The 17,442-nt window shown below is 45.6% G+C and overlaps 1 protein-coding gene across 1 annotated transcript in view; it reads left to right on the plus strand.

Annotated features, from left to right (window-relative positions):
• The window catches only part of TOP2B (DNA topoisomerase II beta), a 639,919-nt gene that overhangs the window by 308,815 nt on the left and 313,662 nt on the right, over positions 1 to 17,442 (plus strand). The window contains 1 exon segment of the mRNA XM_033930173.1: positions 3,323 to 3,444. Within this exon segment, the coding sequence (XP_033786064.1) occupies positions 3,323 to 3,444 (122 nt within the window).

Here is a 17,442-nt window from a genome sequence, read left to right on the forward strand (position 1 = left end):
CCCATTGTAAAACTAAACAAACCAGACCAGCACAGATCAATCCTACACCGTCAATCCTAACAGAAAACTATGTCTTTCGAACACACAGAACACACCTTCGCCTAGTATGGAATATGTAATCACAAACTAACCCCTCCCTCTTTTACAAAACTGTAGTGTGGATTTTAGCTACGGAGGTAACAGCTCTGATGCTCATAAAATTCTGAGCATCAGAGCTGCTACCACCACGGCTGGTGCTAAAAAACGCTTCACAGTTTTGTAAAAGGGGGGATAAAATAAAAATACATAGACAAAGGTTAAATTGAACCAGCAAGAAGCTGGACTCTGCATACAATGCTTCACAGAAACAGTGACACATGTCTCCTAAAGCAATAAATAAATAGAAATTTTTTTCTACCTTTGTCTTCTGTGGTTTCTGCTTTCCTCATCTTCTTGTAACTCTCTTCCTTCCATCCACTGTCTGCTGTCTCTCTTCCCCTATATGGCATCTTCTCTCCTTCTATGCCCCTTCCAGAAACTGTATGCCTCCCCCTTCCATCTCTCCTTTCACCCCCATTGGTCTGGCATCTCCCTCCTCGCCTTCCCTCTCCCACACCTCTCCTCTGCAATCCCTTTCCCTTTTTTCCCTCATTTCCCTTTTCAATTTATTTTCTGCATCTGTCTAGATTATGTTCTTACTACCCTCTCATCAATGTCCTTTTTTACTGTCTACCTAAAGCTTGCCACCTCTTTCCCTCACCCCTCCAGTGTTTCCCTAACTCAATCCTTTTCTCCCCATCATGTGTCCTCCTTTTATTTATCCCCTCCTTCCATCATGTACCCTCTTTCTCCAACCCTTCCATCTAGTACCTTCTCCTCTCTCTGTCCACTTATCATCCAGCATCTGCTCCCCTCTTTCTCTCCTCCCATTTCCTTCTGGCATTTGCTCCCTTATCTCTCCCATCTGCACTTCCATCCAGCATAGGCTCCCCACTACCATCCAATGTCTGCCCTTTCTCCCTCCATCCACCCCTCTTCAATCAGCATCTTCCCCCTTTCTTTCCCTCCAATATCCTTCCCCCTTATGTCTCTCCCCTTTCTCTGTAGATCAATTCCATCAGCACCACCCTTCCATACCACCCTGCCCCCTTTCTTTCTCTCCACCACTCTTCCATTCCAGCAGTCCTGCTCCTTTATCTCCCTTCATGCAGCAAGGTCCCGCGATGATTGTAGCTGCCTGCTGCCAATCCACCCCACTCTGATGTACTTGCTCTAGAGCGGACTCAGCAGCCGCATGCTGGAAGGGCCCGCGATGACTCGTCTGCTGGCTCTGCTCTGGAAGAAGTAAGTTATGTTGGAGGGGGTGGACCCGGCAGACGCAGGGAGTTGCGGCAAAGTCCCGCAATGACTGCGTCTGCCGGGTCCACCCCCTCCGACGTAACTTACTTCTTACAGAGCAGAGCCAGCAGACGAGTCATCGCGGGACCTTCCTGCACCTTAGCGCTGATGCTGACTCTGCTGAAGAGAAAGTAAGTCAGTGGTAACGTGACCATTTATTTTTTTCATCAAAAGGGGACATCTATTAATTGACTGTGTATCCTTTCTTTCTTTCTGCACTTAAGCCCAACAATTGTCCCTTTCTATTCCCTCCCTCCTTCCTTCCCATGTCCTTAGTGCCCCCAGTGCCTCCTTCCCGTGTCCATAGTGCCCCCAGTGCCTCCTTATGTCCCCCCACTGCCTTCCAGATTTTGCCCACCCCCAAAGCCAGTCAGCTCTGCCACCTCTCCATTTTTTTCTCTCTGTCACCATCGCATCCCCTATGCTCTGGCATCTCTCTCTTCTCCTTTCTTTCCTTTGCACCCCATAGTCTGGTATCTCCCCTTCCCTGATTCTCTGGCATCTGTCCTTTCCTTTTCTTCCATCTTTCGCTCCCCCTCCATGCTCTCACATCTCCCCCCTTCCTTTTCCCTTAGACTGGCATACCTTCCTCCTACCCTCCAAGCCCTGGCATCTCCTTTCATTCCCTCCCTCATCTTCCTTCTCCCTCCAGCTGAGTACCGCAACACTCTTCCCTGCAGCTCTGGACTTCCCCACAATTGCCATGCTTTGGTTCCTCTTCTTCCTTCCTTCCTCCCCCCCCCCCCCCCCCCCCCCCCCGCGGGACCCTGCGGCACCATCAACTCTTACTCCCTCTAACGTCGGCCCTGCAGCTCCGGACTTCCCCGCACCTTCTCCCCCCCCCCTTCGGATCGCTATTATTTTAAATGTTATAGCCGCGGAGCTGTATCCATCAGTGGAGACGTCTAACCTCGGCCTGCCCCGGAACTCTTACTGCAGCAGCCGCCCGTCTAGGCAGGAACAGGAAGTCACTGTTGCAGTAAGAGTTCCGGGGCAGTCCGAGGTTAGACGTCTCCAATGATGGATACAGCGCCGCCGCTATAACATTTAAAATAATAGCGATCCGAAGGGGGGGGGCAGGTGTGGAGAAGTCCGGAGCTGCAGGGCCGGCGTTACACCAATGAGAATAAGGGGCGGACCGCCCCCCCCCCCCACACACACACTTAATACGCCACTGATTGCGGGGATCATGAAAGGAGTCGCCGCCGCTGCATCTTAGGCGAGCAGGGCAGACCGCCGCCGCCTCTTCCTCTCACCTCCGCTCGAGTGAGCGACACCAGAAGAAGCATGAGCGACGCCACTGAAAATAGTGAGCGATCGCTCATGCGCTCACCTGAGAGGGAACACTGGGCAGGACCCGGCAGTGAGGAAAGCCCGAAGCAATCAAAAGTAAGTTGTAAGCTGACCTGTCTCCTATAGCGAACCCATGCTCCGGGGCGTGTGCATGCCGACTTCCCTTCTCTTCCCCCCTCGGGACGTGACTTCCGGTTTCGGAGAGAAGCGGCATTCACATGTTAGAGCCCCGGAGCATGGGTTCAAGTCGCTTGCTGGCGTTAAAAACTAAAAGAAAAAAAGTCAGGCTCCTGCGATTCAAGCTGTGCCGAGTCAGCCCGGTAAATCTCCAAACCGGTGAGTAGGTTTTTTTTGTTTTTTTTTTTAATGTTGAGCAGAAGGCAGCAGCAGCAGCAGGATTGCCATCGAGATTACAGCCGGGCGCTCATCTAAATTAGCTGGGCGGAGCGCCCGGCTGAAAGGCCCTGGGGAGAACACTGTAGTGCAGAATGGTACTTTAAGCCTGAGCAGATGCACTTAATGATATATCTAACGTGATGATAGTCATCCCTCTGCATTTTCTTTATCCTAAAAATTAATTTGCAAGCCCAAGGTCTGTATAATATTCCATGTAGCTGATAACATCACTTAAAGATGTTATTTTTTTAAATAGGATTTAAACCAGGACAGCGCAAAGTTTTATTTACTTGCTTCAAGAGAAATGATAAACGAGAGGTCAAAGTTGCTCAGTTGGCTGGCTCTGTTTCAGAAATGTCAGCCTATCATCACGGGGAGGTAAGTCTTGATAAGGCAATGAAATAATTTGAAAACATTTACTTGAATAATTTCCAAATGAAAAGCTAGTAAAATAATTTAGGAAGTTACTGTTTTCCACTTCCTGAGTACCACAGTCATCATCTGCTTTAAAATACAGAGTTTGATATTCAAAGCGATTTAACCAACTTAAAATGTCTCTTAGCCAGTTAAATCACTTGTGAGGGGCTATCTGCTGATATTCAGCAACATTTAACTGGTTAGTGCTGCTGCATATCACTACCGACTAATTAAAAAACAAACAAACAAAAAAAAAAACAGTCTCTTTTGTAGGTAGTCTGTGGGCAGAGTTGGCACTTAAGCAGTTAAGTGCTGATATTCAACACTTAGGGCTCCTTTTAGCAAGCCGCGCTAGCGGGGTTAGCGTGTCGGACATTTCATCACGCGCTAACCTCCGCGGCCGGCAAAAAAACTAATGCCTGCTCAATGCGGGCATTAGTGACTAGTATGGCAGGCGGTTTGACGCGCAGTATTACACGCGTTAAACCCCTACCGCAGCTTGATAAAAGGACCCCTTAACCATCTAAGTTTAGTGGTCAAGTCGGAATGCAGAAAAATCGGTCCTATCTTTAGGCAGTATTGCTTATATGGTTAAGTGCTGAATATCGCACTTAACTGCATAAGAGAAAGTTGGTCGCATAAACTTGGATTTCAGTACTGGTGCTTGGACATGGCCTGGCATTGAATATCCAGGAATAAATCTGGCAGTAGCTAAAAGACCAATTAGGGACGTTGGGAAATATGATCAAGTTCAAGGTTGAGGTAGGAGTATCAAAAGGCAAGAGATCCATAGCGACAACCTTTAACTTCATGAAAGGAAACTACGAAGCAATGAGGGAATTGGTAAGGAAGAAACTTAGGAACACTTCCAAAACATGGCTAACGGTAAATCATGCCTGGTCCTTCTTCAGGGACATGGTGAGCGAGGTGCAAAATCTGTATATCCCCAGATTCAGGAAGGGGTGTAAAAAGAATCGAACAAAAGACCCGGCGTGGATAACCAAAACAGTGAAGGAAGCGATAGGCAATAAGAAAAAATCATTCAAGAAATGGAAAAAGGACAAAACTGAGGGGAACTGGAAAGAGCACAAGAAACATCAAAAAGAATGTCACCGTGAGGTTCGGAAAGCTAAAAGAGAGTATGAAGAAAGGCTAGCCAGGGAAGCAAGAAATTTCAAACCGTTCTTCAGATATGTTAAAGGGAAGCATCCAGCTAGAGAGGAAGTGGGACCGCTAGACGACGGAGACAGGAAGGGAGTGGTGAAGGAGGAGAAGGTAGTGGCAGAAAGGCTTAACATGTTCTTCTCGTCTGTATTTACTAACGAAAACACGTCCAACATTCCGGAACCTGAGCAATTCTTCAACGGAAGTTAAGCAGAAAAATTAACATTCATAGAAGTGAGCATTGAGGACGTTCGCAGGCAGATAGAAAAACTAAAGACTGACAAATCTCCGGGTCCGGATGGCATACATCCAAGGGTTCTGAAGGAATTAAAGGAGGAGATAGCGGAACTACTGCAGCAAATTTGCAACTTATCCCTGAAAACAGGCGCGATCCCGGAGGATTGGAAGATAGCCAACGTTACGCCCATCTTTAAAAAGGGATCAAGAGGTGATCTGGGAAACTACAGGCTGGTGAGCCTGACTTCGGTTCCTGGGAAAATGGCAGAAGCACTGATAAAAGAAAGCATTGATCAACATTTTGAAAAACACAAACTTCTGATAGCCAGCCAGCATGGTTTCTGCAAGGGAAGATCGTGCCAAACAAACTTATTGCACTTCTTCGAAGGGATTAACAAACAGATGGACAAAGGAGACCCCATTGACATCATATATCTAGATTTCCAAAAAGCCTTTGACAAGGTGCCCCATGAACGTCTACTCCGGAAACTGAAGAACCATGGGGTGGAAGGAGATGTACATAGATGGATCAGAAACTGGTTGGAGGGTAGAAAACAAAGGGTAGGAGTGAAGGGCCACTACTCCGACTGGAGGAGGGTCACGAGTGGTGTCCCGCAGGGCTCGGTGCTCGGGCCGCTACTATTTAATATCTTCATAAATGATCTAGAAACAGGGACGAAGTGCGAGACAATAAAATTTGCGGACGACACTAAACTATTTAATGGAGCTCGGACTACAGAGGAATGCGAAGAATTGCAAAGGGACTTGAACAAACTAGAAGATTGGGCGACGAGATGGCAGATGAAGTTCAACGTTGAGAAATGTAAGGTATTACATGTGGGGAGCAGAAACTCGAGGTACAACTATACAATGGGAGGGATATTATTGAATAAGAGTACCCAGGAAAGGGACTTGGGGGTATTGGTGGACATGACAATGAAGCCGACGGCACAGTGTGCAGCGGCCGCTAAGAGAGCGAATAGAATGCTTGGTATAATGAAAAAGGGTATTACAGCCAGAACGAAAGAGGTTATTCTGCCGTTGTATCGGGCAATGGTGCGCCCGCATTTGGAGTACTGCGTCCAATATTGGTCGCCGTACCTTAAGAAGGATATGGCGTTAGTCGAGAGAGTTCAGAGGAGAGCGACACGTCTGATAAAAGGTATGGAAAACCTGTCATATGCTGAGAGATTGGAGAAGCTGGGTCTCTTTTCCCTGGAGAAGAGGAGACTTAGAGGGGGTATGATAGAGACTTATAAGATCATGAAGGGCATAGAGAGAGTAGAGAGGGACAGATTCTTCAAACTTTCGAATAATAAAAGAACAAGAGGGCACTCGGAAAAGTTGATAGGAGACAGATTCAAAACAAATACTAGGAAGTTCTTTTTTATCCAACGTGTGGTGGACACCTGGAATGCGCTTCCAGAGGACGTGATTGGGCAGAGTACGGTACTGGGGTTCAAGAAAGGATTAGACAAATTCCTACTGGAAAAGAGGATAGAGGGGTATAGATAGAAGATTACTGCACAGGTCCTGGACCTGCTGGGCCACCGCGTGAGCGGACTGCTGGGCATGATGGACCTCGGGTCTGACCCAGCAGAAGCATTTCTTATGTTCTTATGTTCACCGACTGAATAGCAACATCATAATCACATGGAGGGCCATTTTCAATAGGACATCTTAAGTCAAACTTTGGACGTTTCCTGCAAGGCATCCAGAGTCAGAAGCAGAGAAATGTTCATTTTCAAAACTGGCAACACTGCAAGATGTCCAAATTTTTTTTTTTTTTTTTAATTTAATTGCCAACTTAAACAATTACACTGCAAGCACTGATCCTGAGTAAGGGTAGATTATTGCAATTCACTATACTTGGGAGTTGCTATAGTGAAAACGAGGGCACTGTAGATGTTGATTAATTCTGCGGCAAGATTGATTACTGGGATTCCAAGAATGACTCACATAACCCCTGTGTTGAAGCAACTTCATTGGTTGCCCATGCAAGATTCTTTCAACTATACATGAGATTTTTGTATCATGTCTCCCCAGCTGTATTGCAAGGATTTTTTAAAATGTATCAGCCTAGAAGATGTTTGAGATCAGAAAATAGTGTGAAACTGAATTTAGAGGGTAAGATGTCAATCTCTCATGTTAGGATTGGTGCAGCAATGCTGTCTATTGCAGGTGCTAAACTTTGGAATACGTTGCCTGTAATTTTGTGATTTTGTGATGGAGAGGATGAATTTTAAGAAAATGCTGAAAACTCAATTGCTAGCGTTTTCCTGAAGTTTTTTTCGTTTTTCTTTTTTATAAGTACTGTTCGATTTATGATCTTGATCACATGTTACTTTGTATGCTCTTGGACCATCATCTCTATATGGGACTTATGGGGGATGGGGGGCTGAGGGTGGTGGGAATTGTTTTGTGCACATATGTGAGAACACTGTTTGCGTTTTCTGTTTTTCTGGCACTTTATTGAAAAACTTTAATAAATATATTTAAACATAAGTACTGTTCTGCAATTGTGTTTTATGATTGGAAGCTTTGTAAACTGTGTAGTTAATGTACGGTATATAAATTTTTAAATAAATAAATAAATGTCTTGACTGCTAGGCATCCAACTCTGTTTGCTATTTTCAACCACAAAACTGTCCAAGTTCAAAATGCTCAAATCCAGACCATTTGAACATGGGAGAGGCCAACATTATAATGGACTGGCCATATAGACATACCAGTAGAGCAATGGGACATCTTAGAGGACACTTCTGTAAACTTTACATAAAAGGTGCCAGAAGTACATATCACCATAATCCCCTTCTAATGTATGGTGAGCCCTCTAAAACTCCACCAAAACATTGTTTACCACCCCATTAGCCCTTATGGCTACAGGTTGCACCTATTTAGCAGTATAGTAGGATTTTGGTGGGATTTGATAGGCTCACACTTTCCACCATAAATGTAGTTGCTAGAATGGCTTATGGACCTGGATCTTCCTCTCTATGACTCACTAACCCACTCAGCAGGCTACTTAAGACACTTGTATACTGCTGTACCAGGATTTCTCATACCTGTTCTACAGACAGATATGTATTGTTTCATTCAGATTTTTTTTTTTTTTTTTGGGGGGGGGGGGGTCAGTGACCACTGGAGTAATGTGTGAGGGGGGTGGTCTTAACTTAATCTCTCCAGTGGTCATCTGGTCAGTTTAGGTAGAGAATGACACAGGGAAAAAATCTGTCCCCGTCACTGCACCGTCCCCGGCCCACCATCCTCTGCACCGCCCCGTCACCGCCATTCCTTTCACCGCCCCGTCACTGCCATCCCTTTCACCGCCCCGTCACCGCCACTGCCATCCCATTCACCGCCCCGTCACCGTCCCCGTCTAGCACCAATTTTCTTCCCTCCGCTCCCCCATAGTCTGACATCTGTCTTCTTCCCTTCCAGCGTCTTCTCCCCACTCTGCCTTCCACATTTCCTTTCAGGGTCTGTTCCTCTCTACCCTCTTTCAATGTCTGTTCTATTCCTTTCCACCACCACCCTTCCCTCCCTCCTTTACCATCTGTTCCTTTCTACTACCCTTCTTTCATATCTTCTATCAGTCCCCCCACCATCACTAGCAGTCTCTCTTCTCCCTTACCATGAGCAAATAGAACTTCTGAAAATTGTATTGCTGAGGCATTATTTCTAGTACGCCTTTTTTTCCAGATGGATAATGACATCAATTTTATAATTCTTACTGTCTGCTCTGATTTCATTCACAATTTGGTTTGTGTTTTGTACCTGAGGATTCCATGAGGCATTTAACCTTTTCCTGTCTCTTCTGTGATTTCAAGTTGATTTCTTCAATAATGGAGTCTCAAGGCAGTAGCAGTTTTCTATTTTGGGCTCTTTTGACATTGTTTAAGGGATTTCTTGTACATTTAGTGCTGGTCTTCTTTGATGAGGTCACTTCAGAATCTATTTCCAAGGAAGAGAAACTTTTTCCCTTTCACCCCCTCCTTCCTTGTGTGAGCCGGAACACGCGGTCCCCGCAAGCAAGTAATTTTATATCATTTTCATTCTATTCATTCATAGAAATTAAAGTCTAGATAATGCCAGTCACATAACAAAACATGATTTTACAAAAATAATTCCCTGCACAGTCAAGCCTGCAAGGATTACTAGATGTCTTTCAGCAGCTCCCCTCCCTCCCTCTCCCTTACCTTTGTGGCCAAGTCAAAATTATCTACCAACAATAAAATTTTAAAAACACAAAGCACGCTGTACGCAGAGAAAATGTTAATTATCATTTATATTCCGCGGGTTTTCAAAGAGGTCAAGGCAGATGACTTTATGCAATGTCACCTCAGTAACAACTATACAAAAATAGACAAATATTCCCCCTCCCTTTTTACTAAACTGTGATAGCGGTTTTTAGCGCAGGGAGCTGCACTGAATGCCCCATGCTGCTCTCGACGCTCATAGGCTCCCTGCGCTAAAAACCGCTATTGCGTTTTAGTAAAAGGGGGCCATAGTGCAAAATATAGACAGCAGATATAAATTCTCAAAACGGACACATTTTGATCACTAAGTTGAAAATAAAATCATTTTTCCTACCTTTTTGTCTGGTGATTTCATGAGTCTCTGGTCCTTCTTCTGATCCTTCTTCTTTCTTCTCCTGCCCCCCTCCCCCTCTTTCTTTCTCTCTCCCCCTGGCTCCCCTCTTTCTTTCTGCCTTTCTTTCTCTCTCCCCTTGGTCCCCCTCTTTCTTTCTGCCTTTCTTTCTCTCTCCCCCCTGACCCCTCTTTATTTCTGCCTTTCTTTCTCTCTCCCCCTGCCCCCCTCTTTATTTTTTCCTTTCTTTCTCTCTCCCCCTAGCCCCCACAAAGCCATCGTGCCAATTTCTCCACTTCCACGATTCTTTCCCTACCCTCACCCCCAAGCCAGCAGCCGATTTCACCCTGCTCCTTCCTCGATGTCCTGATGTCCTGAACTTCATCGGGCAGCAGCAGCATTCACAATTCACTGATGTTGCCCGCTTTAGGCCTTCCTCTCTGTCGGGTCCTGTCTTCATGAAAACAGGAAGTAGGCAGGACCCGGCAGAGAACAAGGCCTGAAGCCGGCAACAGCAGCGAATTGTAAATGCTGCTGCTGCCCGAAGAAGGTAATGGAGCACCGAGGCAGACCGCTTCTCCCCCCTCCCAGCCGAATCCCCGCTGACCCTCTTATCTCCCCCCCCGTGAACCTTTCCGACCCTCCCAGCGAGAGCAGCAAACCTCCTTCGCGGCTTTCTCCTCCCTCTGCCGCGTCACTGATGACGTCATCAGTGATGCGGCAGAGGGAGGAGAAAGTCGACGCTACTGGAGGGAGGTTTGCTGCTTTCGCTGGGAGGGTCGGAAAGGTTCACTTGGGGGGGGAGATAGGAGGGTCAGCGGGGGTTCGGCTGGGAGGGGGGAGAAGCGGTCTGCCTCGGTGCTCCAAGGCCTGGCGCCATTACCTTTTTCGCCCCTCCCGCCCCCCCCTTGGTACGCTACTGCTCTCCAGCTCTCCTTAGTTTGCCGGTTTTCTTTTTCGGCGACCGGAACGCTTTCAAAGAGCCGCGCACACGCGGCAGCTCAAAGTTCAATCTTCTGCTCTGCTGCAACTTCCTGTTTCCGGTTGGGTCAGAGCAGAAGATTGAATACTGAGCAGCCGCGCGTGCGCGGCTCTTTTGAAAGCGTTCCGGTCGCCGAAAAAGAAAGCCGGCAAACTAAGGTGAGGTGGAGAGAGGAAGCTGGTTAAACGATCGAGCCGGCGTGCGGGTGGGCGGATGGGGGTGCGGGGACCGCACGATCCTTTATGCCTCACTGCGGTGACAAGACCATTCACCGCTCCACGGGGCGGTGATGGCCTTGTCCCCGTCCCCGCAGAGGCTGCTAATTTTCATTCCCCGTTTTTGGCGGGTTACCCGCAGCTAAACGCAGTAGCCGCGGGTAAACCGCCACCGTGTCATTCTCTAAGTTTAGGTACCTTTTTGGTGCTTAAAAGACACTTTTAAAGCAGGTCTTAAGTTCCATCCAGGACATCTTGGGAAAGATTTGATTATTATCGCATAATGTCCAAGACTAATCCTACTCAAAACCTGCCCGTAACATAGTAAATGATGACAGATAAAAACCTGAATGGTCCATCCAGTCTGCTCATTAATTATACCCATTAAAAATACATGATTAAATTCACTTCTCTTCTGTGATATTTCTGGGTCATAGACTGTAAAGTTCACCTGGTATTGTCCTAGGTTCCAAATGCTGAAGTTGCCAACCAAGCTCACTTCAGCCTATTCAACCATCCTGTTTACAAGATATCTACCATAAAGTCTGTCCAGTAACATCCTCATGTTCCAAGTTAGTAAAGTTCCCATTAATGCCCTCCCCAGCCCATCCTACACCAAATCACCACATATACAACCGTACAAGTCTGTCCAGTACTGGCCTTAGTTCTTTAATTTACATCCTTCGTTTTCTAATTAGAGATCCTCTATGTTTATCTAATGCTTTTTTGAATTCCATCACTGTTTTCCTCTCCACCTCAGAGGGCATCAGGCATCTACCACCTTCTCCATGAAAAATAATTTTCTAACATTGCTCCTGAGGCAACCTCAAATTATGACATCTAGTTTTACATTTTCTTTTCTCTAGAAAAGATTTGGTTCTATATTAATACAAGGGATACAAGAGGAAAAATAACAAGGAACTGACATGGCTCACTGTAGAGGTGAAGGAAGCGATCAGAGACAAGAAAACTGCGTTTAAGGAATGGAAAAGGTCAAGAATGGACGAAAACTGGAAGAAGCACAAACTACAACGTAAGTGCCATAAGACAGTAAAAGGGGCCAAAAGAGACTACGAGGAAAAAATAGTCAAGGAGGCGAAAAACTTCAAGCAGTTCTTTCGATATATTTAAGGGAAAATGACCCGCGAAGGAAGTGGTGGGACCGTTGGATGATCATGGAATAAAGGGAGTGCTAAAGGAGGACAAAGTAATCGTTGACAAACTGAACACATTTTTTGCGTCTGTATTTACCGGAACCCATCAGGCTATATGCTGGAAACGAAGACAGGAAACTGACAGGGTTGATGGTCAGTCTAGAAGAGGTATGCAGGCAGATTGATAGGTTTAAGAGCGATAAATTCCCGGGACCAGATGACATCCATCCGAGGGTCATCAAGGAACGGAAAGGGACTATAGCTGAACTGCTTCAACTAATAGCCAATCTATCAATCAAATTGGGAAAGATTCCGGAAGACTGGAAGGTGGTGAATGTTATGCCGATCTTCAAGAAAGGTTTGAGGGGAGATCAGGAAAGTACAGACGGGTGAGTCTGACCTCGGTACCGGGAGTACAAACGGGTGAGTCTGACCTCTGTACCGGGAAAGATGGTAAAGGCGCTAATAAAGGACCGCATCATTGATCACCTTGACGGACAGGGTCTGATGAGGACTAGCCAGCACGGGTTCAGCAAAGGCAGATCTTGTTTGGTGAACTTGCTGCACTTCTTCGAAGGAGTAAACAGGGAGATAGACAAGGGCAACCCGGTCAACATTGTATATCTGGATTTTCAGAAGGCGTTCAACAAGGTTCCACATAAACGACTACTTCAGAAAATTGCGAGCCATGGAATCGAGGATGAAATACTCACGTGGATTAAAAACTGTCTGGAGCATAGGAAACAGAGAGTGGGGGTAAATGGACAATACTCGGATAGGAAGAGTGTTACCAGTGGGGTGCCGCAGAGCTCAGTGCTTGGACCCGTGCTCTTCAACATCTTTATAAACGATCTTGAAATTGGTACGACGAGTGAGGTGTTTAAATTTGCGGATGATTTGAAGTTATTCAGAGTAGTGAAGACACGGGATTGCGAAGATCTGCAATGTGACATAATCAAGCTCGAGAAATGGACATCGACATGGTAATTGAGGTTCAACGTGGATAAGTGTAAAGTGGTACATGTCAATAACAAAAATCTCATGCACAAATACAGGATGTCCAGGGCAGTACTTGGAGAGACCTCCCAGGAAAGAGACTTGGGAGTTCTGATCGACAAGTCAATGAAGCCATCCTCATAATGCGTGGCAGTGGCGAAATGAGCGAACAGAATGTTTAGAATGATAAAGAAGGGGATTACGAACAGATCAGAGAAGGTTATCATGCTGCTGTACCGGGCCACGGTGCACACTCACCTGGAGTACTTGTTGGAACCCAAGCACAGTACCGGGTAGAGCTTTGGATTCTTGCCCAGAAATAGCTAAGAAGAAAAAATTTAAATTGAATCAGGTTGGGCAGACTGGATGGACCATTCAGGTTTTTATCTGCTGTCATCTACTATGTTACTATCAAGGAGTAAGATTGGTGAACATGTGAAAAGAGGTGAAGTCATGCCCTGTTAGATACATCAACCTCCATGCATCCACCACATTTGGAGCTTTCAACAAATTTGTGTATATCCTTTTTCCAGTGTGACAAGGCGGTGGCTGTTGCCAGAAGGATACTGGGCTATATAAAAAGAAATGTAACCAGTAGAAGAAAGAAGGTGTTGATGCCCCTGTACAGTCGTTGGTGAGGCCCCACTTGTGTTCAGTTTTGGAGACTGTATTTGGCAAAAGACATAAGACTTGAAGCGGTCCAGAAGAGGGCGACGAAAATGATAGGAGGTTTGAGCCAAAAGATGTATGAGGAGAGACTGGAAGCCTTGATTATGTATACCCTAGAGGAAAGGAGAGAAGATATGATTCAGAAGTTTAAATACTTGAAAGGTATTAATGTAGAACAAAATCTTTTCCATTGAAAGGAAAATGGTAAAACCAGAGGGCATAATTTGAGGCTGAGGGGTGGTAGATTCAAGAGCAATGTAAGGAAATTCTTCTTTATGAAGAGGGTGGTGGATGCCTGGAATGCGCTCCCGAGAGAGATGATGGAGAGGAAAACAGTGACATAGTTCAAAAAATGCATGGGATGAACACAGAGGATCTAGAATCAGAAAATAATAGTAAATATTGAAGAACTAAGGCCAGTACTGGGCAGACTTGCACGGTCTGTGTCTGTATATAGCTGTTTGATGGAGGGGAGGGATTCAGTGGCTGGGATGGTATAGGTGGGCTGGAGTGAGTTTTGATGGAGACTTCAGTAGTGGGAACCTAAGCACAGTACCGGGCAGAGCTTTGGATTCTTGCACAGAAATAGCTAAGAAGAAGGAAAAAAAAAATTTTTAATTGTATCAGGTTGGGTAGACTGGATGGACCATTCGGGTTTTTATCTGCCGTCATCTACTATGTTGCTATGAAGAAGGACAAGGTACTACTTGAAAGGGTCCAGAGAAGAGCGACTAAAATGATTCCCCTCTTAATGTCTTTACCACTCCTCACTTACCGTCCTTTTTTATTATTTTTACTTCAATGTATTTTAAACAACCTCTCCCTCCCCTACTTTCTTTCCGTTTCATGTATGTTAATCTGAATTTCTCCAGTATTTTTAATATTGTTTTTATTTACTTATTTTAATTGTTTCCTATAATCTTTTATAATGTACATCGTCTAGACATGTATTTTGATAGACGGTATATCTAAAATAAAGAAACTTGAAACTTGTTAAGGGGGTGGAGGAGTTGCAGTACAGTGAGAGATTGGAGAAACTGGGCCTCTTCTCCCTTGAAAAGAGGAGACTTGAGAGGAGATATGATCGAAACATTGAAAATACTGAAGAGAATAGACTTAGTAAATAAAGACAGATTGTTCACCCTCTCCAAGGTAGGGAGAACGAGAGGGCACTCTCTAAAGTTAAAAGGGGATAGATTCTATACAAACGTAAGGAACTTCTTCTTCACCCAGAGAGTGGTAGAAAACTTGAACTCTCTTCCCGAGTCTGTTATAGGGGCAAACACCCTCCAGGGATTCAAGACAAAGTTGGGCAAGTTCTTGCTAAACTGGAACGTACGCAGGTGAGGCTGGATTCGTTTAGAACACTGGTCTTTGACCTGGGGGCCACTGCGTGAGCGGACTGCTGGGCACAATGGACCACTGGTCTGACCCAGCAGCAGTAATTCTTATGTTCTTTCAAGTATTTAAACGTCTGTATCATATCTTCCCCTGTCCCTCCTGTCCTCTGGAGTATACTACTACTGCTACTACTACTACATATTTAGGTCATCTGTTCTCTTCTCATACTTTTGGTTCCAACTCCTTACCATTTTTATTGTCTTCCTCTGGACCACTTGAAGTCTTTTTATATCCTTCACAAGATACGGCCTCCAAAACTGAACACAATATTCCAAGTGTGTCCTCACCAATGACCTACAGTCATGTGAAAAAATTAGGACACCCCATGAAATATTCAGTTCTTTCTTAAGAAATGTTCACATATCGATGTCAAATCTTTTTTTTGTATTTATCTCTGGTAAAGAAAGTGATGTAATTGCAGGTAAACAACAAAAATTTCCCTAAATTTACTCATGAAACAAAAGATATCCACAAAAGTGTGTATTCTTTAGCGCCTCTTCAGACCGGCACAGTTCACTAATGGGCAATAGCTTACCATGACCAACAGGTGAAGATTGAGACAAACTTTTGGCTGTAGTACAAGTGGCTGTGCAGTCCCGCAATACAAACTGTCTACAGTCTCCAGCAGGTGTGGTAAGCTGTTGTAGGCTTCCCTTGGTTAGCATAGGGCTATTGGAAGTTGTGTACTGGCCTTCTTGTCCCCGTCTGGTGCCGGACTGAGCTCAGGGGTGTTGCCCATTTCCTCCACCTCCCCAAAATTTTGTAGAGATGCCTCCTCAGTGGTAAGTCTTGCCACCGATACCGGCAAGGCATATGGCTTAGAGAGTCAGTGGAGTCTGTTCTGTAAAAAAAAAAAAAAATCCTGAGGCAGTGCCGGTTTGAAGGGAGCCTTCAATTGACTTATTGATTTTTTTTATTTTTTTTTTAAATTGTTAACAGGGTCGTATTGTTAGCTAGGTCGTATATGTAATGTAATGTAATGTAATTTGTTTCTTATATACCGCAACATCCGTTAGGTTCTAAGCGGTTTACAGAAAATATACATTAAGATTAGAAATAAGAAAGGTACTTGGAAAATTCCCTTACTGTCCCGAAGGCTCACAATCTAACTAAAGTACCTGGAGGGTAATAGTGAAGTGAAAAGTAGAGTTAGAGGAAAAATAAAAATAAAATAAACATTTTAAAAAGACAGCATTGATCTAAATACTTTGGAAGGTAGAAGAGAGGAGAGAAAGGAATAGAAGCAGAATGGGTCAGCGTCAGTGATGAAGTGGAGCAAGTAAGTTTAGGAGGAGCGATTGACGTATCCAGAAAGGGCTTCTTCTGGCCAACAGTCCCAGGATGCCTATGTCTCCTCCCCTGCGATGTTCTCCCATCCATGCATTCCCTCCCAGACACACTGCCCGTGCCCCAGCCGCTTCAAGGAGGCTGCCCCAGATGAGGTCCACGGTGAATGCAGGATTCTCTCCTCTGCGGGAAAGCCGCCCGGAGCCGACAGTCGATCTTCTTAGCGGATTGCAGGGGGGGAAGAGTTCACACTCTTGGTAGGATCGGGTCTGAGTGCTCTCGGTGGTTGTGGCTGGTCTCATTGCTGCTTAGATGTAAAAGCAGTTGATCTCCACTGCTGCTGATATTTAAAAGCAGGCAGATTGATCTCTCCAATGTACTGCAGGGGGAGGAGTTCACGCTCCTGGCAGGATCAGGTCTGTGGGCTCTTGGTGGTTGCGGATGTACCCGCTGCTGCTTAGGTGTAAAAGCAGTTGTTTTCCCAATGCTGCTGATATTTAAAAGCAGGCAGATTGATCTCTCCAACAAATTGTATGGTGAAGAGCACACACGTCTGGCTGGATTGGGACAAAGGCTCTCAATAGTGGCGGCTGGTCTTGGTGCTGCTTAGGTGTAAAAGCAGTTGATCTCCTACTTCTGATAATATTTAAAAGCAAGCATATTGATTTTTCCAACGGAGTGCTGGGGGAAGAGCTTACTTGTCTGGCTGGATCAGGGCAAAGGGCTCTCGGTAGTGGTGGCTGGTCCTGTTGCTGCTTAGGTGTAAAAAAACAGATGATCTTTTTTAAAGGGAAAAAGTGTTCATTGTGCTCCAGACGCAAGGTCGATGTGTCCAGTCGGTGCTTGTGATGTGCTGGCCACTGTGAAGGAGAATCTTCATCAGCTTTGTGTTCCAGCGTCCAGGGATCCCCTTTGCGAGTGACTTGCATGCCAGCAGCAGACAGTGGGGAAGCCCGGGTTTCCCTCGCTGCCCACCTAGGGATTCCCTCAGCTGTCGACGGTCAGGTAAATAAGGTTTCCCTTACCGCTGATGCTGCTGGGGACTCCCTTACAGCTGCTGCTGCTTGCTTGCTTTAGCGGCTGGGGAGGTTCAGGCCTCAGCCGCTACAGGTCTAGGGGGAGTTTTTCAGCATGTTTTGTGCCGATTTTGATGAGAAGCTCCTCCATTTTGTCTACAGCCTCAGGCAATCTTCCTCCTGTATTGGAGAGACAGGCAGATTTCTGCTGTGTCCACTGCTTTGGCAGTGAGTCCCATTGGGCCGGT

The sequence above is a fragment of the Geotrypetes seraphini genome, chromosome 2, assembly GCF_902459505.1.
Source record: "Geotrypetes seraphini chromosome 2, aGeoSer1.1, whole genome shotgun sequence".
Classification (NCBI taxonomy): domain Eukaryota; kingdom Metazoa; phylum Chordata; class Amphibia; order Gymnophiona; family Dermophiidae; genus Geotrypetes; species Geotrypetes seraphini.